The sequence below is a fragment of the Stegastes partitus genome, unplaced genomic scaffold, assembly GCF_000690725.1.
Source record: "Stegastes partitus isolate 25-593 unplaced genomic scaffold, Stegastes_partitus-1.0.2 Scaffold52, whole genome shotgun sequence".
NCBI classification, from domain to species: Eukaryota; Metazoa; Chordata; class Actinopteri; family Pomacentridae; genus Stegastes; species Stegastes partitus.
Genome location: NW_007577783.1, coordinates 1,112,221 through 1,139,305, shown reverse-complemented (window position 1 = coordinate 1,139,305; position 27,085 = coordinate 1,112,221). Strand labels below are relative to the sequence as shown.

The following is a 27,085-nucleotide window of genomic DNA, read 5'->3' as shown; positions in this document are numbered from 1 at the left end:
ACATCCAACGTGGCAATTAGTTTTTATAACACCAAATAATAGTGAGAATACATTAATCATAGACACAGGAAAGGAAAGTACACCTGTTTTTTTTTTTTTTTTGCACCTGTACGGCAAAGCCAGCTAAACACAACAACAGCCCACCTGTCTGTTCTTGACCCTGCTGTTCCTGGAGCACTTCCAGCTGGCTGGGGGCCAGTAATCTAACACGTTTAATGAGTAGACTGGGGAAAGGCCATACGATTGGTTGATTTAATCATCCGTTCCTACTATGTGATTTGGGGTTGCGTAGAGGGGAAGTGAATATTATCACCTTTGGGGCCAGTTCGGGAAATATTCCATTCCTCAGTTCTCCGAGACATACCTGATGCCCGTCTATTAAGTAGCGGAGCTCTAATAACACCTTGTACATCCGGTCTCCGCCCTCGGGGACGAGCCTGGACGCACGAGGAGACGCGTTATGGACACACTTCCTCTAAACTCTTCTTCCGTCCTTCCACCCGACCTGCTAGTCCCACCCACCGACCTCGACGGTGATGAAGAACACAAACATATTTCACCACAATTGTCGCCTCTGTCTTACAAGACACAGAACACGTACATTTCACATTGTTTTTCAGATTAAAAAAAAAAAAGAAGACAATTTTGTAAAACAGAAAGCAGGAATGATGTGGCTTAAGATTGAACAGTCTGCTTCAGCAACAAGTGATTGCAGATATATTCGCACAGGTGAGTAAACAGGAGGATGTCGCTTGGATGGCGTTCGATTAGTCTCAGAACATCGTAAAAAAAAACAGACAGCATCCACGAGCAGAAAACCATCCTAGTGTGGTCCAACAAGCTTCAACTCTGCGCTTGACCAGCTGACTCTGAGGCGTTGGAGGCAGGACAGCGGCTGATGCCTCCGCTCCTTTGATAGTCTTCGGTCTTTTACTCCGACAAGAAGCACTCATACCTTGTATTCAAAATACCAGCACCGCCGTGTAGAAACACTCTGCTATGTATAAAAGTCCTGCACTCGCACTTTTACTCGAATAAAAATACAGAAGCATTTGCATGAAAATATACTCCAAGAAAACTAGTTCTTATGCAGCCCATGTTAGAATAATGTGTATTATTGGTAGAGCTGGACCCGAATAGCTGACTATTCAAGCGATGTGCTGGAATCGGGATATCAATTTTGATCTCTGAATATTGCCCCCACGTTGGAACCAATACCCAGCTGCCACCTCCGTGCAGCACCCGTAAATATTCGGGATATTCGTCATTAATTGGGGCCGAATATCCGGACCAGCCCTGATTACTGGATCGTTGAAGCATTAATGTGTTCATCACATTATCGATGCAGCTGCTACATGTAAAGCTCATGTTAATGCCTGTATTTATTGCTGGGTAGTTTAGTTATCAATAAAGTTTTATTGCAATACAATAATACGGCATCATGCTGGGCTACACAACTATATTACAGCTGCTGATTATATTTTGTATTATTAATCTGAATATGCAAAATAACAAGTAAACAAAAAATAAATGTAAATATATTTATTAGTGTGAGTTACTTTGGACTACTGATCTATAAGCCACCTAGCATCTGTCATGCTGTCAGTCAGTCCCGACACTCTCTACATCGCTCTATTTTATAAACAGTAGAAAACTACATATTTCAAGATTTACAAGTTAGAATTTTTACCGAACTCGCTGAACAACACGAGATAGAAAAACCAGAAAAATGGAGTCAGCGTTCAACGTTATTTGGTTTGTCAGTCAGTAGCTGCACGAAACAATCCACTCATGAACGGAAACATCAGCTGGTGTCCAAGCCTCTCAAGTCACCAAAGGGAACCTGACCACAAGTGCTGAGCAGTTGTGAACTTGCTGGTTCTCCACATCGTGCACCGTCAAAGGAGAAGTGCTCCCTCGTGGACGCTGTGCTTATATCATGTGCTTATAGGACAAACGAGTGTTGATAACGTGATCAAGGCACACATGCACTTTTAGGTGTAGTTATCGAATGTGATTTCTGATTTGATGTTGCTTCTCAGCACCTATCGGTCGGACAGCAAAAACAGCTTAATTGTCAGGTGGTCGCTTCCCCGTTTTGTGAAAGACAAACCAGAGAAACAAGAATGTGCACGATATGCTATTAGTGTTTGAATTGCGATTTACAGGTTATTTATTTACTGAGTTGAATTCTCAAAGAAACAGAAATAAAATTTTAAAAAATCCCATCTCTGACACAAAATAAGAAGTTGATAGAATGAGCCAATCACCAAACTCCTCCAATTTCATGTTTACTTGAGTCTAATACTTAAGTGCAATTTGGCCAACCTGTACGCTCAGAGGATTCACTCTGTAGTACCATTAGAACATAAGAAATGAAAGATAATATATATATATGTATATATAAAACAAAAAAATCCCAAATCAAACTTTTAAGACCAAGCAGTGCACATTAAGAACAATCCATCCCTTATGAAAATGAATAAATAAACATCACTGCTGCCTGTGAATTTAAAGAACGCCCAAAAGAGACAGATTCAAAAATAATAATAAACTACCCAGCTCAAATACAACCTCCTACTGTGGACCAGATATTGTACATACAATGGAGTAAAAAAAAAAAGAAGAAGCATAAATCGCCACTTAAACTCAGACATGATCAAAAGTATGACCTACTTTATCTGCTTAGTGTCTATATCACAACTAGGCTCTGTGGTCGCTCCCACTGACTGGAGTGTCACAGCTATCCGAGCTTCACTTCTTGTCCTTTCCTTCATCCTTTCTCAGAATCTGCACTGCACATCCACATGATTCAATCTCTAATCCCACTGCTGCCTTTACTACTTCTTAAAATGAGAGTAATGATCGTAGATAATGGTGGGGGTGGGCGATCTGGCCGAAAGACGACACGACTATCTTTTGATCTGAATTCTCCCCGCAGAATTAGCTGAACTCGTGATCACATCGTGGATAGAAAAGCCGTCACTTCAACCGACGGCCTCCATCAGTTCAACTGCATACAGCACCCTTAATGTCTGTAAGCTAAGCAGAACTTAGTCAGGTTTTCTTGTCCATTGTGTAAAGCTCACCGGATCGCCCACCCCTAACTCCTAGTGCGCTGGTTTTACTTCTCAATACGTGGGAGCCAGTAATATTTGAAAGTGTAGAATTTACCAATAATGATGAGCTCAGAGTTTGATGTTGCAAAAACTGCATCAACACACATTTGGAGGGAGCCAGTCTGTCTGCACTCTGCCTTTAGTTCACCGGGCCTCGCTACAGCAGAGTGAAAAAGGCTTAATTGGTTGTTTATGGTGCTGAACAAAGTGTGCAGATATGACATTGATCCACCAGAAGCTTAAACCACATGCGGCCCTGCCTGTAAACCTCCCTCCTGCCTTCCCCTGCTTGTAAAAGCCTCCCGAGAACCTGGCCGTCTCCTTTAGTGTCCTTCGTGGCAGTGATGCCATCTCAGTCTACACCCGGATCTCGTCGTCGTCGTCCTCGTCCATGAAGGTGAAATCTCTGTCGTCCTCCCCGCGTGGCGAGCTGTACTTTGCACTGTCCGTGTCGCCATCGTGGATGTGGTACTGAGGCTTCTCCTCTGTGACGGAGCCAGAGCTGGACACGGAGCAGCTGTCCATGTTGTGGTGGTTGTTCCTGGCGTGTAGCTCCGGGGTGTAGGGATCCACCGCGGCTTTGTGCTGGTACATGCTGCGGGGCGGCCTGGCGGGGGCCCGCTCCTCCGCATCGTCGTCATCTATGTGGGGGATGAGGGAGGGCGACCCGTGGCCCTCGCTGCCTTTGCCTTCCTCGTAGCCGAGGTCGTCGTCCTCCCAGCCCTTCTTCTCCATCACGCTCAGGATGTCCCCGAGCATGGAGGGCCCCAGGTCGATGTGGAAGGACATCATAGACTCTGCGTGCTTCAGCCCGCTTCCTTTGGGCATGGACGGAGGCAAATCTGTAAGCTCGCCGAAATTCCTCTCGTCAAACTCTGCGTCGATCGTTGCCATCGCTGCCGCTCCGTTCGCCGGCTTGCTCTCGATCTCCGTCAGCTTCTTCATGGGGCTCGAGGAAACGCTCTTCGGCAGTTGGTGACCCCTGTGAGCACTCTCGTCGTTTAGGTAAGGCAGGGATATGGCGTTTTTCACAAACTGAGACGAGCCAGCAGAAGGCACCACGTTGTAGTCGTACTTGTCCCCCCGGTTTACCGACTGAGACCGCTTGCTGCTTCTGAAGGTGCGAGACAGGAGTCCTGGTTTGGGACCCGGTGAGCCCTGCTTCGTCTCCGGCTCTTTCGGAGGTTCCCCCGATCGGGTGCTAAGAAACGAAGTGTCCCCAAAGGCGTCGCCCCCTCGGCCCACGTGCATGGTGTGCCGGAAATCCCCCAACGGAGCGCTGATCATCTCTGCGGTCAGGTCAGCCCGAGACCGCCGCTTTGACTGGTTAGAGTTGTTCACCAGCTGCTTGAGAATAGGCATGATGGTAGTTAGGCTCCACGGATAGAAATCAAAACTTGGATGTGTGGGCGTTCAGAGAGTTCCTTCCAAAGTTCTCTGGCGATTCTAAAAGATGTTGTCAAAGCAAGTATAATTCCAGGTGTTTAATGTGTGCAGCCATTCTGGTCCTTCTGCTCAGGTTTCATCTTGCAGTTGAATCGGCCTCTGAAAGAGAAAAATGGAGCGCATTAAAGCAATATCAGTACTTCTATAAATCGAACCGAGCCGCACAATCGTGGAAACATGCAATCAATAACAGACACCGTTTCATTCCGGTGAAAACGTAACATCCCACTTTAAATGCTTCTCTAAAGAGCCGTGTCTATTCACGTCTCATCATCCACTATCAAATAACCGGCTCTGTCCTGATCTCCATCAAGTACGGAAACTTTTGTTGCCAAGGCTTCAAAATGAAGGCTCACTTGAGTGGTTCTACACGAGCAAAAGCTTTTTTTTTTTTAATGCAGAAGTCTGTAAGAGGGGTTATGTAACGGTGAAAACAGCCTTTCTGGTACAAAGTTCACAGCACCTAACTTCAAACCAGAACTATTACCCCCAGTAAAGTTTGCTATGGTAAAGCAAGTTCCCCATTCAGGCACGTTCAGTTCTTCTGATACATTTTTTGGGCTCTTTTCTGGGGGGGAGAAAAAAAAAGTCTCTAATAGGCTTCTGTCACATTCAGTTTTTCATGGGCTGCAGTGTCTGCTATTGCTGCTGTGCTTTAGTTCCCATTTAGGCCCCTGACTGTTACATAACCAGCAAGACACAGGATACTGGGAGCCCAAGCAGTTCAAGCTGGCAGGAATAAAAGAACGAGGGAAAAAAGAAATGAAGTGGGACAGCATTTCTTCAGCACGGATCGACTTACAGCACAGCTCGCCGAGTCCAGCCCGGCTGCATTCTGTTCTCACCCTCCTATCGTCAATAGATGAACTGCTTCCACCACCAGCTCTTTGTGGTTTTATTTTGCCGTTTGTCTCTTTAGCCTGACATTTGAGCACCTCCTACTGAATATTTTGTTCTGTCTCATTAACGCACACATCCACGGGCACCTTCCAGAACATTTTTCTGTGTGATGTGGCGATGCCGAGGTGAGCAGACTGGTCATGTTTTCATACAGGTAAGTTTGATCCTGTGCTGGCACTGATTACCTTTGACTCGCTACGCTGATAATAGCTCGAATCAACACTTGAACAACACAAATGAAACTGTCCTTCAAAAGAGAATTCTGGTTTGCTTCAACCTGCTGAATTCCCCTATTAATGCGGCCACTGCCGCTGCACGGGTCAGGCTAACTTTGCACTCCTTACCTCTTGTTGAGATCCAAAAGAAAGGAGTGATCGTGAATAGCTGGTGAATGGAATTTAGTGAGGCAATTAGTCCGAGGTCTCTGCAGCTTTTCCAAAGAAAGACCATTACTACATGAATCATTTTAAACGTTTTTCAGTCTGGCCAAAGTTAAACGCACAAATTATCCGACTGCAACGGACCTTTTGCTAACTGCATCAGGGATCTCCCTCTGGGGATACTTGCCGGCTGACCTAATCGGCGGCATAGTCATCTGCGCACGCTGTTTTGTTTACATGTGCCCGTTAACGAGAGAAATTCCAGCTGTGAAGATGATGTTTCACCTCCCCGACCAAGACCAACTGGACCAGACGCTCAGGCTCAGAGTAAAAGCTCGTGCAGTCAGAGAAATGTCAGCTTCAGGCGGCTGACTTCTATGTCAACTTTCAGTCAGACTCAAAATATTGAAAATGATTCATGTAAAAATCAGCTTTCTTTAGAACTCGGGCTAATGGCCCCACATTAAAGCAATTTCCCCAATTCTCTATAATGAAGGCAAATAGTGCAAAGTCAGACACTTGGAGCCACATTAGTCACATGAATGGGAAACACGCTGGGCTGAAATAAACCGGAACGCTCCTTTAATTCACCAGCAGCTCAGAACCTTAGAACGGGCAGGATAGAATCAAGTGGAAGAGAGGTTTAAACACCCACTTATGTCCTAACTAGAGTCCGCAAGCTCCATGTGTTACTGACATTAACAAGGGCTTCAATTGTTTTATCCAGACAGTGATACCATCATCGTCAGTGTTTTCAAACTGGAGCTGGAGCCCACGCTCTGGTCCTGTGTGCGTATCCCCCCCCAATGAATGAATGGGAGCTTCACTCAACAATATTCCAAAAGAACGTCACCCATGAAAACATTTGCATCTCTGACAAGAACCCATTCAGCTGGAAAGGCAACTGTAGCACCAGAAGGAACAGAGGGGGGTTTGATGGATGATAAAAGCTAGTGCCGTTCTCTTTTTTGGTTCGCTCCCCCTTTCAAAAGACAGATCATCCCCATAGAGAGCTGAACTCTATCCACTGCCATGGTTTTATCTTCTCTAACAACTTCATTCAAGTTTTCTCCAGTAGTTCCAGCGCTAATAGGGGAGACGTACTCCCCTCAAATAAGGCCGAACAAAGAGCACATGTACTAACAATCATCCTTGGAAAGCTTATTTTCAAGTTCACACCCTTATACGTGACAACTGGAATGAGCTTACAGACTATTTTAACTGGATGCCAAATTATAAGATGACAGCTTTAAGCAAACAAATTCCTCTGAGCAGAGCTACAGTGATGGAACTCATACAGTACGATCTAACATGGGGTAAACCGTGTATAACTCGATGCATTGTGCAGGAGCCAATTAGTATCTGCTGCACAAAAGGCGGCTGAATGTGTGAGCGACCACTGAAGACAACTCATCAAGCAACATGTTCCTCCCCGCTGGCCAAAGTTTTGTATTTCTCTATGGCAACATCAGCGCAGAGCGCCGGCTACCGAGTGGGCTTCCTGTCCCTAAGCCGGCCGGAGACAGAGGAAAAGTGTTTTATCCCCTACATGGAGAGATCAGCTCATTGGGATGGATTAACCCTTCCTGGTGACCACATGCCGGCCGCTGAGACAATCTCCACAGCGCTGCAGCAGAAGGGGAATGCGTTTGATGTGCCATGTCACCAGAAGACATTCAACCTCGCCATAAAAGATGTCAGTGGGTTCTCAAATATCAAAAGGTGCGAAGCTCACACCTTAAGTCATTCTAGGAAATGGTCCATTTTATGTCTCTGGGAGCCCCTCGGTGTTTGATGAGGAGTAGTTCCAGCCCCCCTCCAGGGTCATCAAGACCCGTTATTGTGGGCATGACAAAAGATGAAGTATGACCTGCCTGCAGTCCTGTCATATTCAGTTTTAGCTTTTCAGTACTTTACAAAAGATAAATCACGAAGAATGGCAGTGATACGTGCACTCTCCTGTTTCAGAATAACCTTCCAGACACGACGCTAATGCTCTGCATATAAACCTCTGTGTTAAATGTTCTTTCACATAAAGAAAGACTTCTGTTGTTTTGAAAAATATGTCCACACTATCACCAAAACTACTGTTATTCTGGAAAGAATGGGTCCCCCTGTGTTCATCATAATTCTCATTACTATAAAAAACAATGATCATAGCTGCTCCTTTTCTTTCTTATTTGGAAATTCAGTGGTAGACTGTTGAGGGGACGTTGAATTTTCTGGGCAGATATTATTGCAGAACGGGTGAGTTTGAATATGTTTTTGTAAGGTTTTTAGTTTCCACATGATAATTTAATATCTCAAGCCTTTTTAATGTCTTAGCATTTCACTCCTGTTGTGTTTGTTTTTGTTCCTAAGCTACATACGTTTTCATTTCAACTACCTCCACCCCGACGAGCATTTAATGCCGTTTCGGAAATAATATCCCGACCGACATGCCTGGAAACGCCGATCACATGACCATTCCTGTCCACTGGGCATGTTTGTGCCAGTGTAAACATGAAGCAAAGGGATCCGTCGCTCAGTTGTAGAAAATACTACGGAGGAATTCCTTAGCTGCACAACATCTGCTTGCATAGAGAGCAAGTTCAGTAGAGTTGGTATGTCTGCAGACGGTCCTGGGGGACTAGTGCACAGTGAAACTGGTGAAACGTGGCTTTTCTGCCCTTCACAAAATGTACACAAACCAAGCACGAATGGCGCAGGGGGGAAAAACCCACGAGGAAGTTTATCAGTAAGTGACAGCGTCTGCTTACTTTCTGTTATAGTTATTTATTGCTTGTTTGTCGAGTTGTTTGTATGTTCAGTCTAAAGTCTTCATAGGTTTCACAGATGTTCATGGTTTTCCTGACTTCTGGTGACGTGTACAAACACTAACGGCACAAACAAGGTGGTCAACTGAGCAGTTAAAGGACGAGCGAGTCCAAACACACTTGGAAATGGCAAAGTGATGTTTCCGACAACGTCTGCCGTCACTAATGTGTGTCCTGCTCCTTGCTTTTATACTATTTCTGGCTCTCACGATCTCACACTGAAGCACTCCAGCGGTGAGGTCAGTTACATCTGTGAGGGTTTATATTGGATCACAGGCAAGGCGAGCGTCACAAATCAGTGAACATGTATGATGGTTAAGACCCAATCAGAAAGTGAACATGGGCGTCTGCATCATTATTTTTCAAGTGTCCTCTTCTGCTTGTCCAAATTAAACAGCAAAACTCCATAACACTCTGTTTTAAGGGTCCTAAAACAGCAAAGTAGTATGAACTGTATCATGTATGGTAACACCGGTGTAACGTTAGGGGATGATATGAAATTGCAATATCGCGATAAAATTGGAGTGCATGTGCAGTGCCGTTGTTCTCGTCCGGTCTAATGCACATGGAGCAAGAAGCATGGCGGCGACCGAGGAGGAGGGTGAAGGCAGTGCATCGACCGACACACTAAGGCTGGCCCGTATGGGAATTTTCAGGCGTTGTGGTGGAGTCCGGATAGCAATTTAGAGACCCAAATATTGGCTCTTTAAAAAATAAAATAAAATTGCACCAATAAAGCTGTGCAGTTTACAAGTATTTTGTCTAGTGTCAATTATATCGTCAGTTATATCATAATTTTCTCAAGTATATCATGATAAATATTTTTGCCTGTATCACTCTGTCCTAGTATGAACTTAGGCTGTAAACGTAGCAGAAGTTCTGTGAATACATAAAAACATCAGTGTGTACGCAGCCTGAGACTTGTGCAGAGAAAAGAATATGAACCAGGGGGCAACCAATTGTCAGCCTGACCAGTTATCAGATCAGATGTTCAGCATTTTTCCAATTATTTACCAAAAAAGTAAATTTTAGTCATTTCAAAATGTGCTTCTTAGTCTCTGATGCTGTCTCTATCTGTAATCAACACTCTGCGGCCTCAACCAACGTCCCACCCACAGCACTATCAGACTGATTGATAACCAATCAGCACTGAGGGATAAATGTTGAAAAGTTTTCTTTTAATTAAACGTATGTATAAAATTATTCAATAAAGGCATTGCAACAAAGTTGTCTTGAAGTTTGAGTTATTCTAAACTTTGAAACCAGGATTTTCATTTTAATTACAATCGCATATCAGTTCCAAATATCGGTTATCAATTTCCTTGAATACTAACAAGTGGTAAAAACACAACAGTGAATCTCAAAACAAAAAAAGACGAGTCTGGAGGCTACATGTAAACATTGCAAAACTTATGTATTAGTTTGGATATAGCCTTAGGCTTTTGTAGAGAAAGGAATGAGGCTGCTGCTTGCTGGATTGTTTTCACAGTTTCTTTTAGGATATAATGTTTGTTTTGTGTTTTATTTTATTTTACTCAATGTGCAGGCATCTAAAGAGCAGGGAAAAGCACTGTCATAGCTCTGCATTTGCACATACATTGTACTGAAGTCAACAAGGTGACCAGTGAATCCAGTCTGACCTGCATGGCCCATGGCCTCCAGTCCAGCTGGGGGGACAATCCTATCTCAGCCCAAAGAGCAAACCATACTACCATTACACAGCTACCACACACATAGAGCGGAGCACGTTGGAGCAAAAAAGATGAGATAACATTATGCAGTTTGTTTCACTTCAGATTTATCAGTCACCGTGCCAGCCAGTGACAAAGCCTTTATGTAACCGAGCGCTCACAGTGCCACATGACTCCAGCTCAAACCGACACAAGTGGTGACAGGGCCATGAATGATTAAGCGCATCTTGTGTCGCTGGCGGACTCTGATGTGGGCAGAATGACCTCACAACAACCAACATGCTCATCAGCGTTCAGTCTCACACTTGTAATCCCAAGGATCACCAGCGCCCTACAGTCCTCAGCTGTCCCTGTTATACTTTCTCTCTCTCTCCACTCGGCGAAGGCTGAAAGAGGCTTTGGCTGCTCAGCCAATCGCAGCTAAGCTACTGTCACGTTAAACCAATGGGTGCACACTGACTGCGACGCTTTCTGTTTTTATCTTTGGCTGCATTTAAATTTTTTAAAAGGCAAGACAGAGAAATACTTTATCATTTATTCAGAAGGTGGAAGCTGCCATGCGAATGTCAAGACGAGTCAGGTAAAGGGTAATTACACAACAGCTATGGGAACACAAGTACCGTCTGACAGGCTGCGTTCACATCTATGGAATATCAAAAGGGGAAAATCATTAAAAACATGCTTCTCCATTTTCTAGCAATGACGATGGATGAGTTTAAGCATCCAACTCTGCATGTCCCATCTTCAAATTACCATCAGAGCTACCAGACAAGAGTTCCAACTCAAATCGTAATCAACATTTTGAATTGTCAGAATAATCACGTCACATGAAGTCAGCAAATTTTAACGTGTTTAGGCGCAAGAAGAAACTGTAGTAGTCACACTGTCATTTTCAGCTCTACAATAATTGCATTTGTACATCAAACTCTTGCCTTGTCAAGCTCTAACGCAGCAGCAACAACAAAGAGCACAACAGATATTTTGCCGTATGAGCAATAAGAAAATCTCTGCTTTTTGCCTAACTTTGAACAACCCACAATCTCCTCTATTGTTCGGTCCTATTGTCGGCAGCATTGATATGCAAATGAATATACAAGTTCGCCAACGCCATCTATGACATTGCTAATCGATTAATCAATGGCGCCGCATAACAATGGCACGTTCTTAACTCTGACAAAAGACGACGGGGAAGTTTCATTTTGTCGGCCCCCTAACCTCCAGCTCAAACATCTGATTCCCACGGGGGGAAGAGGAGTCTGCCGGTGTCACAGCAGTGAAACAACAGAAAAGGATTATGAAACACTCCACAGACAGGGAGGGATGTTGAAAAGAGCAAGAAGAACGTGAGCGCTGAAACAGTTGTAAGCCATAATTATTTCTAATGGTTCATGTTTGTCTTACTTTACAATTATTAGACTTTTTCATCACTCCCACGGCCATCATAAAAACTAATATATAAATAAATAGAATGAATACAAAAATATTGTTATTAAATATTAAAAACGTGCTAAAACTGAAGGAATTAGGAGGCCTCATCAACTATGTATGAATCTGATTCCAACTCACATCATGTAGCCGTAGCCTTGGTGTGAGCTCATTAGCAAAGCCTCCATCTGACTTCAGCGCGCTTTCTCTGGTGCTTCAAAGTTTCCTCCGAGCAAATCTACTTAACTCACCACATAGATAATAGATGAAGAGATACCCTGTTTACGTAGCACGCCAGCTCAGCCTCGATGCCCTCAACGCACCTGCAACGCCTCAAAAATCGAATCAAAAAGAGGTCTTAATCGTGTGACTGCTACCGTAAGACGTGATTCACGCGTGACAAATGCTAACTAAAGCTACTGATGCAGTCATCAACAAGTGTGCTGCTCCTTCGTAGTACTTTATTCCAAGCTGCTGCACAGGGAACCAGTTCTTCCTGTTCGACCTCATATCTCGCTCTGAGGTAAAACCCTGAATGACAAATGGCAGAAATTTCTTGAACAAAAACAGGCTGCGAGTGTCGAGAAGGAGAAAGCTTTGCCACCCATGTGCCGAGGAACACTTCACATTTCACACAGGTATAACTAACACACGGGTCTTCAAAGTGTGATCTCGAGGTAAACGGATCCGACGAGTGTAAACACAGCCGGAGGGAGCTGTCCTCCCATGTTCAGCGCTCTCACAGCAGATTTCTGACAGAACTAGAATCAGCTCCTCGCCGTTTTTATGTCTCCGCCAGCCAACTTGCAGTTTGTGTGTGTGTTAGCATTTGACCTTCGACCTTTTCAATATAAAATGTCAACAATTCAGTTTTTTCCAATTCAACATTTGTTCGAAATTTGCTGGAATCAGCATATAAACTCTTGGGTTATGGCCAAAAAAGGAGCTTAGTGAGTTCACGGTGACCTTTGTCCACCCAAATCTAATCGGTTCATCCTCAAGTTAAGATTTGTGCCAAATTTAAAGAAACTCCCTCCTGGCGTTCAAGAGATATTGACTTTGTAAGAACAGGGTGGTCTTAAAAACACAACGATGGCTTTTCACTTGCAAGGAGACATTAAAACAGTAAAAATTAACAGGAAAGTTTTAGACTTTAGCCAGTTGCTTCTCTTCTTCTAAGAAGTTGCGAAGGCCCCATTACAAGCTTTGTATTGAGTTTAATCATCAATTAAGCCACTTACAGACAGTTTGCTATGGAGTTTTTTAATCCTAGTTTAGGCTCCAAACATGGTGTCCCGCCTACAGCAGTTTCTCATCAGTTGTGCTTCAGCTAAGGATTATTTTCATTATCAATTCATCTGTAAATAATGTTCTTGATTATTAGAATAGTTGTATGGCCTATAAAATGGCGGAAAATTTAAAAATAAATAAATTAAATTAAATACAAAAATGTATGTTTTTCAAAAAATTCAAGATGATATCCTTCAATGTCTTGTTTTGTCCACAATCTAAAGATTATACGTTTATTGTCACAGAGGGGAGAAGACATGGCAACTGATCGATCATTGCAGCTTTACTGCTCAAACTACAGTATATTATTAAAATGTGTTTTTATGGCATCACACCAACAAAGCAAGGTAGTAACTGGATCTTAAGGTAACATTTTCTTTGCAAGATTCTGCTTGTTTGACCTCAAAGATGAACACAACAGTTTCGGTGGAAAACACGGAGTATAAACAAAACCCTGTTTGATTAAAATAAAATCTCCTCGGGGCCTGCTTTATTACATTAATTAGCAAAATGTTCTATGTCAACAGGCTTGTCCTCACACAACACATGCGTACTCTTAAATTACGCTCCGCACCCTAAAGCATTCTGAAGTTAGCAAAGTTTTCAAAGCACCAGTTTTTCCCCTCAACAATATCCAAAATATATTTTTTAAACCAATTAAAAAAGGTGCAAAATGAAGTTTATATAATGTTGGGGCTGCCGCTGTTATGTCACATTATGGCCTGCAAACATACAATCAGGTTGTAGTGGAACAACAGAGGCAGAAACTGGTGTGACGGCACATCAAGGTGTTGTCAATATTCGAATAAAGCAATGATGCCAAGAGGTCAGAGGCGGGTTGTTGTGATCATCTGCAGCAGACTGACAATATGGCAAACGCTGCTCAGGTTCATGTAAAACAGCTCTGGGAGTTCAAACAGCTGAGCCACGGAAATACACCGACATCAGCGCGACCAAGTCCTACAAGCTTTGTGTGTGGTGTGTAAACTGTAGCGTATTTGCCTCCAGGGCCCCATTGCCACCAGGCAAAAACAAAACCACAGGAGGATTAAGAGCAGCGTTTTTCGACATGAGCAAATAAAATCAGCATGCCTGGGCCGGCCCTCTAGGCAGTGTGACAGGAGGTCGGGATAGCAAACGCCACACCTCCATCCATCCATCCATCCATCCATCCAAACAACACGAGCCTCCCACAGCTCCAGCAGCCAGCCCCTCTGCACAACTCCAAAAACAAATCTTATATTCCTTTCGGTGTGTAGCGCGAGCCTCCCGTTCCGACCCCAGCAAACCCTCGATCCCCGCGTGACTACGTTGAGTGATATTGTCTTTTAATCGTTCCAAATCCTGATACCCACAAGCGGAGGACAAGCTTCCAAGCAATTCCTCTGTGTTTCCAGTCAAGCAGGCCTTTTATAAAGCTGTTACTCCTGCATGGTCGGACAAAGCGGCAAAAACTGGGTGGGCTGCCATGCTGTTCTCCAGCCAGGGGGAGGGAGAGCGGGGAAGAGCAGCATCTTGGCGAAAAATCAAACAGATAATGAACATGTTCCTTGATTAGAAAATAAGCCTTTGCCCAAAACAGGTCTCTTGAGAGTTTGCTTGAGGGGGGGAGGGAAAGCAAACGCTCCTCATTTCGGTGTATGAATAATATCCAGAGTAAAAATGAGAGGGGGGCACAACCTTTCCCATGTGAAGCAATATTACCTCAGGGACTTTACTCTAAAAAGGAAAGCACCAGATGGAGGCACTGAAGAGAAACGCATCCTCAAAGGGGCAGTGGAGGGTGTGACCACAGTGGATTCACTCAGTCATGCCAGCACAGCGACAGACGTTCTTTCAGCGTGTCCTGCATAAAATGTACCCAGACCCTCATTACGCCTACAGTGGAGGGATTGTACTGCACCCTGTATGTGTGTGTACGTGTGCGCACATGAGAGTACATGTCTAATTAATCACCAAAATCCTCCCCATCAGTCTCTGACAAATAGACCGCATTCACGCCCGGTAGCAGAGGTCAGGATCTGAGCCAAGTGGTTGAATTAACCGTCCAATAGCTGCTGGTCGATGAAACAAAAGCAGAATTTCTACTGGGGATTGTTCTACAAAAAGACAGAAAGGGAATACATAATACCCTGTTGCAGCAAGGATGCCAGAGTCACAGTTGGCTTGGACTATAGTTACTAAGTTCAAATAGTTTACTGGCCATGATTTCTCCAAAAAACAAAAAGAGGGACAGAAGTACGAACAAGTTGCTCAGAATGACACCTTGGGGATATAAAAATAAGCCAAATCACTAAAACGATAACCCGGCGCTAGTGGGGAAAACAGAAGGAATACATGAACACACATAAACTTTGGGAAAACCAGCAGGAGGTTTCTCAGTGTGGCTGGAAGATAAGTGACCGCTTTCTGCGCTGTGTCAACTTCTCAACGGCTCCTGGCCTTTTTTCTTTTTCTTTTTTATCAGCAGCCTCCCTGCTGAAGTCAAGCACACAACCCGGGCTATAAAGGCCTGAGGCACACAGTCCTGACTAACAAGATGAGTTAATAAACCCCCATGGTGTTAACTTTAATGACACCAACGGCAGCCAACAAAACACTCGCCGACAAAAGAGAGCGCACAGGCCCGCAAACATGGCCACTTCAAGCTGATAATAGCGGCTGACAAGCTGAAAAATCCCAGAACAGGACGGAGATAAAGACTGGAACACGTACACAGCTCCTGCGCTCGTAAAAGGACATTGTTAGTGTAATTGCATCCTTGCTTGATTTACCTACATCCACTGTGATTGTGTTGTGTGTGTGGACGGAGGCCTCGCTGTGAGGGAGCATGTGTTGGAGTTCTTGTTGAAGCGACTCTTCAGGAAAAAGTCAGTCAGTAACGGTCTAAAAATGGACGCGGCAGTTCGTTCGCATCATTAAGGGGCAAATAAGCTGTAAGGTAAGTGCGTAAAGAGCCAGTATCATGCACGTTTACAGGTTTTTCGAATATGTTTACATGCTTTAATGTTAAGAAAATATTGAAGTAAAGAGATTTTAGCTCAAATTAAAATAAGAACTGGTGATGTTTATTTCACTCAAGCATAATAAACATTTTTATTTATCAAATGGTCAAATGTAAGACACAAACACAGACATAATTAACCCCTAAACGCTCATATTCTGATCCAAAAAAAGCCATGCAACGTGTCACATGATGACAGAGATAGAAACGGAAGACAGCCTGGACTTGTAGCCAGGTACGGTGCAGTGCTTTCTGTGGGAGATCATAACTCCTTCCGGCATGGACTTTGGAGGTTGTCAAGTTTGCAGACCTTCTAAATGCCCAAAAAGCTGAAGAACAATAAAGAAAAGTGGAAAAACCCAAAATGCACAATAAGGGCTCTTTAAACCAGGAGACTGCTGATTGATATTCCGTCAATTACAGCTGCCTTTGGCCTGATCTTTGGGCTGTGTGAGTCTGCAGACGTTTCACATGCACAAAACTTTATGCAACACTCAAGTCAAGCGGAAAAACTCAAAATGCACAATACAGGCTCTTTAAACCAGGAGTCTGCTGATTTGCTGACTGATAAACTGCCACACATCCACTGGGTCTAACTTTTCAAAGTTGAGCATTTGTTGTTGTTTTTTTTTCACCTTGAGTTTTGGGAACATCTTTGAATTATATAATAAATGATAAGAAAAGTTCCGAATCCTGAGAGCTTTTGTGAATCACCATCTTATGATGATGTCGGGAGAGTCTTTGAAGTACCATCAGTGTCATCTCACTGCGAGCAGTCGCTCTTTGATTTGGTTTGCTTAAAGACATTCGGCATGCCACTTTGATTTGGCAATCAAGCAACAACTTTGATTTCCTGGAAACTGCGAGCATGAGGTTTTAATTAATGAAGAACACACACACACACACACACACACACACACAAACACACATGGCCTGCTGTGGCTGTGAACTCAGTGTGTGTGTGTATATATGTGTGACCAATACGTTTAAAGTCCATCAACAGTGTCTGTTTGAAGTGTCCTAAATAGGTTCAGGGGTTATCAGGGAGAACTGGCCTCTGTTGTCCGCCCAGTCACAAACCCGCACTTTAAAAATAACTACACACACCCTGTTGGCTCCCAAACGGCAGACACAATTCTCAGTAACTGAGAGGCCTGCAGTGTCACACAAAGTACAATAGATGGGAAAGAACAATAAACCTGTACAGAGGAAGGTGCTAACCAAACCCATGTGGCACACCCAAACCACACACATATGCATATGAAGGAAAACAGACAAATGCACGTACACACACACACACACACACGCACACACACACACAAAAGATGAGGCTCAAAGGTGACCCACATAAACAACACCCACTATTTATAGCGATTCATTTAATACAAAGAGACAAAGCCTTCGATCATAATCTATCAAGGTATCGTAACTTCACCGCACAATGCTGCCGACCTGAAAACGTCCTCTGGAGGCAGGAAGATGTGTGACCCTTTACTCGGGAGGAAAGCAGCAATTCTCACAAGACAACCGTGATAAGATCCCACAGTAGTCTGTGTGACTGCTCCCATCTCCTGAACTACTTTCCTGGCATGAATTTGTCATCCAGTGGGCACAGAGGTGACCACGGTTAGGCCAACAGTGCTCCTTTGTCTTTTCAGTATGCTTGAGGGAGAAACCACCTGTTTCTGAGCCTGCACAGAGCCGCGACACAATGAGGGCTCACTGGACTGTAAAAAAGGCCAAAGCCTGGACCGGAGCTGCCAGCTGCACACCGCCGGTTACGTCTGTTTTCAATATATGACCCGGTCGTAGTCAAGTCAACAGATATTGCACAACACAACCAAATCCTGTTGTTTAAAGCAATATTGTGTCTGTGACTGTGGGTGGAGGGAGGAGGGAGGAGGACCTGCTGCAATCATACGTGGTTAATGATTAAGTGTGTATTCCAGGAAAGGGCTGTGTTAGTGTTGCTGCAGCTGACTATGAGGATGCTGGAGTGACTGATGTGCATTTTAACACAACAAAGAGCAGCGCAAGACACTTTCTGATGAGCTTTATTACATGTGAAGATTCAATATTTTCTAGCAGCGGTTAGTTATGCCAAAAGGGAAATCCCAATATTTGTCAACCAAATTGTTGTTTTGCATAATTATTACCCCTGGTGAGATTTCAGAAGACTGGGTCTCCTTGAAGAATGACTCACAAAAGAACAACTTTGATCAAGTGCGGGTTTCTTACAGCTTTTCAAAGGACTTCACAGGAATCACCTTGAACATCTGTCCTTGAGTTTGACCAAAGAAGCAGAAACTAGTCTCCTGGAGAAGCCTGCAGTTGCTGGTGTTGCCAGTTATTTATTTAACGTGTGAGAGGCTTAAAAAGTCAATTTTCAACAAAAGACAGTACAAACAGATAGAAAAAAGTAAGCTCCAGGTTTACTAGAATTTCTCCTGAACTCACTGGTGTTGGCAAAGCACCAGGTCCTGGCGTCAAAACCACTGCAACCACACTATGACACATGTTCCAAAATATGTTTGTGTGATCACGTAGCGCAGTAAGAACGGATTCCAGAGCATGTGAGGTGGCCAGGCGTGCCACCTGATGATAGATACTGTTGTTCTGTGGTGTTCATACACAGATTTAAAGCCGAAGAGGATGTTCCGAAAGTTTTGCAATGTGGGATCAACCCGCCGGGCCGGACGCACTCGGCTTCACTGGAACCGCCTTCACCTCAGACAATGATCGTTATCCCAACTGGTTTTACAGCTTTAGACAATGCAGTCCAGCACATCAACAATGGCAGGTGATGCAGGAGGGGAAGCGTTGTGCTACAAGCACACAATGAAGCTTTTATTGTATTATATCACAAGTTTAGGAAACGTATTATCGCGTTTGTGTTTATGTTTTACAGACGGGAGTGAAGCGACGTCAGTGGTAAGCTCTACTACAAAACGCAGGAAAGGTTTCCTGTAGAGCTGGTTATTTTCCTCCACATGGTCACATTACACCGACGGTAAACAAAACAGGTACGAAGCTGAGCCACCGAGCGTCAGGTGCATGCGGGTTGCTGCAGAAACAGAAAGTGGCCTCTTTTTCCTGGAACCGCCACGACGTATTGTTGTGAAATGGGATTATAAAAGACCTGTGGTTTCACTGAGCCAGAATTAGCTCCGGTTTCTGTCTAAATAATTTAAAAATCTATTCTCCGCCACTCAGGTAAAACATGTTTATGCTACTTCAAATTCTGTTTTGTTATCAGGTTTCTGCAAATATTTGCTCTTTCCTTGCGGATTACTGGATATTTGTAGCTCTAAATCCTCTTAAAATAACACAAGGTGAAGAAAAGCCCATCACTCGTCGGCTAACCTGGTCATATACTTTACACAGCGAGAGGAGGGGGGCTTCAAGCAGAAATCTTTTTCGCAGGCCACAAGCCGCAAAGGCCAGAAACCACGGGTCTAATTGATTGCATTTTGCTCGCAGACTTTCTGTTTTGCAGATTCTGATTAATGGGTCTCCAGTTAATGTGTTTTTCTTTTTTGAGGTTCAAAGTTTAATGCATTCCGCAAAAAAAAACACCAGAGGAAAGTGATGTAATGTTGGATTTTTGCTTCCATATAAAGTCTGTTCAAAGATGAACTCAAAACATCCTCAGCATGACTTCTCTTGAAAGTCCAAAGACCTTAATGCTTTGGTAGCAGGCGGGGTGAATCCTGTAATTGTCTGAGACAAAACAACTCTCCACAGGGAGTTCAACACCAGCCTCTGCGTTTTCTAGTAACAACAGCTGAACTTTTTTTTTTTTCTACACATCCTTCACTTGTGATGTGATTAATACTTCACAGGAACTGGGAGGATTTCACAGTTGCCAAGCTCTCCAGTGTTTATTTATACTGATTAATAATGAATTATTTATAGTCATGACTAAAAAAAATGACCTTTTGCTCCAGGCAAACTGCCCTCACTGTGTCAATTCTGAAGACACCACAATCCATTTTTTATTATGGTCAACCAATATGGGTTTTTCAACACAATGCCGATGGCGATATTCAAAGCCAATATCATGTTATCATTGTGTTTTGTTTGTATTAGACGAAATACAACCTTTTAAAATCAAAAACAAACGAGATGCAGAATTGCTGAACTTAATAAACATCTGCTGAAGTAGATCTCCCTCAGTTGAAATAAAAAAAAACACCGAAATTAACATCTACAGCTAATCAACAACAACAAAAAACAACCTTGGCAAAATATAAACTTTTGATGAAATGAAAAATAAATGAGTGCACTTAGCAGCAGCATTCATCTGCATCTAGTCTGGTACAAGTATTAACATCTCATATTGCGGTATTGTTTCAGTTCCCTTTCCTAACAAACTTCTTTTGCTGTTTCTGGACTCGTCTTACATCACATGCACCGTAGAAACACGCCCCTGGCTGTGGCTGCTAGCTTGGCCCCAGTAGCTTGTCCAGACCGACCCAGTGCAGCCCTGACGAACGGTAACTGGCAATTCCAGATGACCTCAAAATGGCATTTAATCAGCCAGTCAACTAATAGATCAATCACATTTGCTTCCCCATGTCACTATGTTGGCACTGAGTTGGGAACGAAGTCCCACAGATGTCCAAACGTTAAGGCATTCTTCCATTATTACCTGTTGGTCTCCTACAGAGCTGGGGATGAAGGTGAACGGCCAAACTATTTACACGCTCATTTCCCGAGGCACGGGAAGCAACAGGAACCAGCAATATACTTGCGAGTCGTCCCATCTGACTCCAGTTATACATTAAACCTCCCCACGATATGGAATCCATACACGCAAATAAAACCGCCAACTCGCAAGGAAATGAGCTCCTTTTTACTAACTGCATGAGAAACTGCCTCGAGTTAATGTTTTCACGAGCGCACGTGAGTCCGACTGCCCCCCCACCCTCCTTTCCGACATAAAACTGTACTGACCTCGGTGCAGTCGGGAAAGTAGCCAGCTTCCTCACAACGCAGCAGCAGTATCCTCCAGAGCAAAACTCAAATAGGCTGCGCTGTGAAAAAAAAAAAAAAAAAAAAGCACAGTCAGAGATGACACACTCGCTCGCATCCACTCCCTCCCCTGTGACTCGGCTTGCACACACAATGGATCTTGATGGAGCGATATCTGCCTGGCAGCTCTGGAGAAGCCGTAGACGGCGGAGCTGAAAGGCCTCAAGTGTGTGCAAGCAAGGCACTGGTGCTGTCACTGAGAAAGGCAGGATGACGCCATAAAAAGTGGAACGGCAGACTGACCTGTTTTGCCCGGATCTGACGAGTTAACTCATAAAGCAAAGTGTGTGTTTTTTTTCTCCCCCCCACAAATTGCCTCATTTCTCTTTATCGCAAAGTTGCCAATAAATTGTGGGTAAATGATTCGTCAAGCAAAATGAGAAATACTGCGGGTGTGGTTGTGTATTTGTGTGTGTAAGAGGGGGGTCAGAGGGCAGGAGTTGTACAAAGACAACACCACAGCCAAGCTCATTACTCAATATGTCCTCCTGCTTTTGTCCCGACTGACAGTTTAACAAGAATGAAGAGCTGATTACTGAGGATGAGCGAGGAATAATGAAACGGCCGTGATAAAACGGACCTGCACGCTTTATGGTCGGCGCAGTTAAAGTTAAAGCCTTCGAGCAGGCCGTGATGAATGAGGCCGGGCAGGTATACAGCCGCTGTGGCAATTCTGGAGTAAATTACCCAGTTCATCAGGCATGATGACCGCGAGAGGCGAGCGCCGGGGCCGCAAACACAAACAAGGGAAGAAACTCGCTAATGACGCGGGACGGTGGACAAACCTGCGGCTGAGGGATGCTTGTAGGCTCTCTGTAGGATTTTACAGCGTTTTCTCGTCGTTCTACTGTAATAATGTTACGTAACCCTGAACCGATGCTCACAAGTCCATCTGCTCCCGCGATGATTAAATCATATCCTGTCCTGCAGCTGAAAATAGTTATTGGGACACTTATTTTGGACTCTGCAACCCAGATCCAAACATTAGTTCTGACTAAATTAGGTGTGTTTTCTTAAAATATCTAGGTCTTGCGGTTTGTGGACTCTTGGCAGCTCCTAATGTGAAACTTTCACTGCTGTTTAACCCATTTAATGACCCCCTTTCGCTTGCTTATTGTGATCTTGGCCTTGCCTCAAACACAGATAATTATGTAACTCCATATTAAATTATACAAAAGCAGGAGCGCTCTCTGCCAAAAATGTAATCGGGTCAGTAATCTAACACGTATATGTACTAGGAGATCCCTTGATATTTAAAGAAAAGAAAGAAAAAAAAAAGTTGGAGGAGTTTTTGCACAACTTCACGGCCGTGATTCATGGTGAATAGTTCAAAACTGTCATTTCTGAGAGTCAAGTGACACACACATGAGTCAGGCAGAGACTTTTAGAGGTATTTGTAAGAAAGATTTCACGGTCAAGTCAGTGTTTGGCCCCAGAAATGCTCCTTTTTCAACTTCAGTGGTGACTTTGATCATGTGAACCTTTTCCTCTGTGCTGCTGGCCGGACTGATGGAGGACACAGAGGACGCCAGAGGGCTCATTGTTGTGCCTCCATATGGGAGAGCCAGGCAGCTCGGTGTGATTGTCCACAGGCGCATTTGACATTCAAATGAGATGCAGATTTCACACCGTTGGCTTTAACTTCAACCACGCGTCTGTTTTCACTCAACCTGCACTTTGAAAACTACATTAAACGCACCGAGCGGCGGCCCGGACGTGTACAAGTCAGGAGAACTAGCTTAAATACAACATTTACAGCTAACTCTCCACACAGAAAAACAACGAAACAGTCACATATAACAGACAGAAGTGTTACCTTTGTGCTTTTAGTCGACGGGAGAAGTTTCAGAGGCTCGTATTCCGCTCAACTTTGTCCGTAAACACTCGGGCTGATTTAGCTTTCAGCGTCCTCCAGGAGAGTTGCGGCAGGACGGTCCCCGTGTTGGTGCTTCGATGTCCGTTTAGTTTTGCATCTGTGTGGCGCACAAAGCGGCCCTCCCCCTCCTCTCATGTGCCGGAGAGAGAGCACCACCTCCCGCTGCGGTTTAAAGGGACAGACCCCATTATCCGCGGCTCCTTAACAATGGACGCAACTTCAACTTGGCGGGGCTCCGGCTTCTATGTGCGGGTCTGCCAAGGGGGGCTTCCAAGTTAGCTCCGAGCTCCAAGCTAGCTCCGAGTAATGGCTGTGAAATAACGGCTTCAAACAGGCACCAGAAAAATAAATAAAGATATAGTTCAACACTTTTACTATTGTTATTATTATTATTTTATTTATTTTACTATTTATTAAGTCAGTGGGCTAAATTAAATATAAAGCCTCCACCAACTGCTGGCTAGCTTAGCTTAGCTTAGCATAGCTTAGCATTAGGAAACCGCTAACATGGCTCCCACATGCTAACAAAATCTGCTTCCTGGCAGACTAAACACACATATTTGGTAATTAATGAGTTGAATTATTACTAATATTATTCCAGTTTCTGATATTTACTGTTTAATTCTGTCTAGTTGTAATTCTAGTTTAAGAAATCTTTACTTCTTAGGAATGCTACGTATCCACCTTGTCTTTTTTATATATCTTGAATTAAGTTTGAACTGTTTACAAACCATTTTAGCAAATATTATTCCTTCTACTGGGAACAAATAATGACACTTATATCATTCATGTATATGGAGTTTCTCATTACAGATAACTACAAATCAGCTCCAGATATCTGCAGCTGAATTATGGCTACTTGAAATTTCAGTTTCACATATCTGCATTTTATTTCTAAATAATCATAATTCTACTTTTTAAAAAAAACAACTAGATATCTACATTGTCCTTTTTTGAAATCTTAAATTAAGTTTGAACTGGTGACAAACCTGTCTTTTTAAAAAAAATAAAAATTAATAGCTAGACTTGATATCCATAACTTAAAATCTTCCTGTCAAAAAGATAAGTTCACATTTTCACTTTGTCATTCTTCCAATGACAAATAACGTCACTTTTACCATTTATGTGGATGAGGTTTTGAAATATCTGCAATGTGAATCATGGATATCTGCACTTGAATCACGATGTAGTAGTAATTGTAATTCCAGTGTCATATATTTACAATTTAATTCTGACTAGCCATAGCCTAACTCTAGGCCCCCACCATTCAAGATATCCATATTGTCCTTTTTACATATCTTAAATTGAGCAGCCGTATCAGATTCAAATTTATGTAGTTTAATTCTGATGTATCTTAACTCCAGATCCCCTCAATTCAAGATATCTATTTTGTCTTACGTTAAGTTTTTACCAGTCAGAATAACTTTGAGCTAGAATTCTGCCCAGACAGAATATTCACAGACAGTCTTATCTTGGATTTAGTTTTGACTCGGCAAAATGACGTCGCCCATATCTGCAGTTGCATCAGGAGTTACAGAAAGTGGTAGTGAGCCGGCTTGCTTTTCGAGCATAGCTATTATGGTGCTGCAACCACAACAGCTTGCTGTCTGACAGGTCATGTTACTGCCATGGCAGAACAGCCCGAGGCCAAAGTTCTAGCAAGTCTTGACCACAAGTCTTTTAAGAATGAAGCTCTTGCTCTCCACAAACTCCACAAATTGGCATTTTCTAACACTCTTGTCCACCGCGAGCAGCTGCCATTACTTCTGCAAACGCTGTTCCAATGCTTTGCTGGGTGAGTTTCCAATGGGAAGTCATGCACGAGCGACCACGTGCACAACGATTCAGACAAGTCATAATGATGTTGGAGATATCTGCAACTTTTATTTTGACTGTAGATATCTAGAGTAAATATTCTGACTAGTCATTACAACTTGAAAAATGACGTTGATGTCTGTAGTTTCATTTCTGGATAGTCAAACTCAGTTATTAAATGTTAAAACAGCTTGTTATACATCTTAACAAGTCATCTTTCTGGATGAGGATTTGTACTTCGCTGGGTTGCCGGGCAACCAATAGTCAAATAGTCAGGCTCCATAAAACCACAACTTGCATTTTGTTTGGATTCAGTGACGTGCTAAGCGAGGGAGCTTTACAGGCGCTGGTGGGCAGATTTGTTGAATCTATACAGAGCCAGGAGCTGTTTCTCCATGTTCCCAGGTGTTGTGCTAAGCTAAGCTAGTTTGTCTCTCGACCTTTAAGGTTTCCCTATATAGATCAATTAATCATCTAACGCTGGGCAAGAAAGGGAAAAAAACATATCCCCCCAAAGGTCAAACTATTATGGTACCAGCCTCTTCTGATTTATGTCACAACACAGTAAGCATGGACACACAGTGGTGTTACATTTAAAGGATACAGAAATGTGTGTTCAGGTCCATATAATTAAACAGGGCTCAGTGTTTGTCCCATTTATAATGTGGCGCGTGAGGACAAATACACTGAAAAGTAGCCCATTCCTACAACTAAAAATCCAGTCATACTGATTTATGTTATCGTCAGCTCCTAATCGCCATGAAGGTAATTAGAGTGGATATGTCACCCTTTACTCTTGTTAGTTTTTGACAATTTCCAGATTCAAAATGGCCTTTAATCTCCCCACACACACACACAAAGCAGATTTACAGTCTCTGATGTGAAACACACTGAGGCCATGTAGCCTGTGAGCATGTGCCCTGTGCGACAGTCATCTGGTCCTCAGGTGTGAACTTTAACTCTTGTTACGCCGATGACGCCCACCTGTCTGTCAAAGCCCGATTCGCCCACCTGTAAATATCATTAGGCCTTATAAACACTGAGCGACGAGCCAATCAGTGCAGCAGTGTTTTATAGGATACGCTGCCTCCATCGCTGCTTCAGTTAACAGGAGGCGGGAACACAACACTTTGATGGTACATTTCCTTGAAGTGGGCCCCTTATTCAATTATTGCTTCCTCGTGTGGCTTTGTGCTTTTTTATGTTGCACACAGACTTGGAGAGGCTACAGCAATAAATGAGGACACAGAGTTTCTCTCTTCTGAAATAGAAACCTGTCAACTGGGATAAAAATAGTTGTGACCAAATATGACTTCATACGGAATTTTCAGCAATTTATGCCGTGTTTTTCACTTGCCTCAGATCCTTCAGTAGGTTTCGCTCGTGGAAACTAGCGTCTGTCAAAACTGCGAAAAGAGTGGGAGTGAGCTTGACTGGGGCAAAGGGACTTATTAAAATGGCTGTGGCCATTTTTTTTTTTTTGAGCCTTTTCCCATAATGCACATTAAGTCAGAAACCAATTTAGGCTTCCAACAAACAGTACATTAGAAAAGCATTCATGAACGGCACTGAAGGGACATCCTATTTCTCAAATTAGTATCCTTTCTCCCACTGCCAGTATATCCCCTTCAAATCCCCAAACCACCCTCAGTGAAGCTCACAAATGAGGCAATTAAATTCAGGGGTTTCAAACTCCTTTGAACTACACCTTCTGTCTGAATCCTTTAATATTCCAACTGTGGGTTCTCAAAGCTCATCAGGGCTATTTAGTACCTTGGGCTCCCTTTTTAACAGGGACCACCAGCTCGCTTTTTTTCTCTGTCATTCATTTCCTGAGGGGAGGAAAAGAAAGAGAGACAGAGGGAAATGAACACTTCGGCAAGTGAAATACCTCTTGTCTGTGATTCTTCTGTCGGAGGCAAATTTCCCATGTGTTCTCAAAAAAAAAAAAAGAGAGAGAGAGAGAGAGAAAAAAAAGGGATTAGCGCTCTGGACTCCCTCATTCCAATTCCCTGTTCTATCCCGTCCCATCTAATCTCCTCTCTTCTCATGCCTATGTGTTTAGTAGGTTAGCGCTGGATCAAGTGACTGACTGTGATCCAATTAGCATCTAACACCATCTGACACAGTACATGTGCTCCTGTCTCAAAAGCATGCCTCCGTCAGTTGAGCTACTTTTTAAAAACACATTTTCCGACACATTACTTATGCCCTAAATATATATATATATATTTTTAGGTATCGCTTCGTGTGCAGTCAGAGGGAGTTTAAAGGAGCAACTCAGGCAGT

General features: G+C 43.4%; 1 protein-coding gene across 3 annotated transcripts; it reads right to left on the bottom strand.

The window, feature by feature from the left end:
* Positions 1 to 1,781: 1,781 nt before the first annotated feature.
* On the bottom strand, positions 1,782 to 23,075 carry cdc42ep4b (CDC42 effector protein (Rho GTPase binding) 4b). 3 transcript variants are annotated; one of them, XM_008275472.1, is made up of 3 exons: positions 22,922 to 23,075; positions 21,028 to 21,107; positions 1,782 to 4,664 (listed from the first exon to the last, which is right to left on the bottom strand). In XM_008275472.1, the coding sequence occupies exon 3, from the start codon at positions 4,479 to 4,481 to the stop codon at positions 3,477 to 3,479; it is 1,005 nt and encodes a 334-aa protein (XP_008273694.1). In that variant the 5' UTR covers positions 4,482 to 4,664; positions 21,028 to 21,107; positions 22,922 to 23,075; the 3' UTR covers positions 1,782 to 3,476. The 3 variants fall into 3 exon arrangements, with proteins under 3 accessions (XP_008273694.1, XP_008273696.1, XP_008273695.1); XM_008275474.1 differs by lacking the exons at positions 21,028 to 21,107; positions 22,922 to 23,075 and adding an exon at positions 12,029 to 12,132; XM_008275473.1 differs by lacking the exons at positions 21,028 to 21,107; positions 22,922 to 23,075 and adding an exon at positions 11,919 to 12,021.
* Positions 23,076 to 27,085: the final 4,010 nt, after the last annotated feature.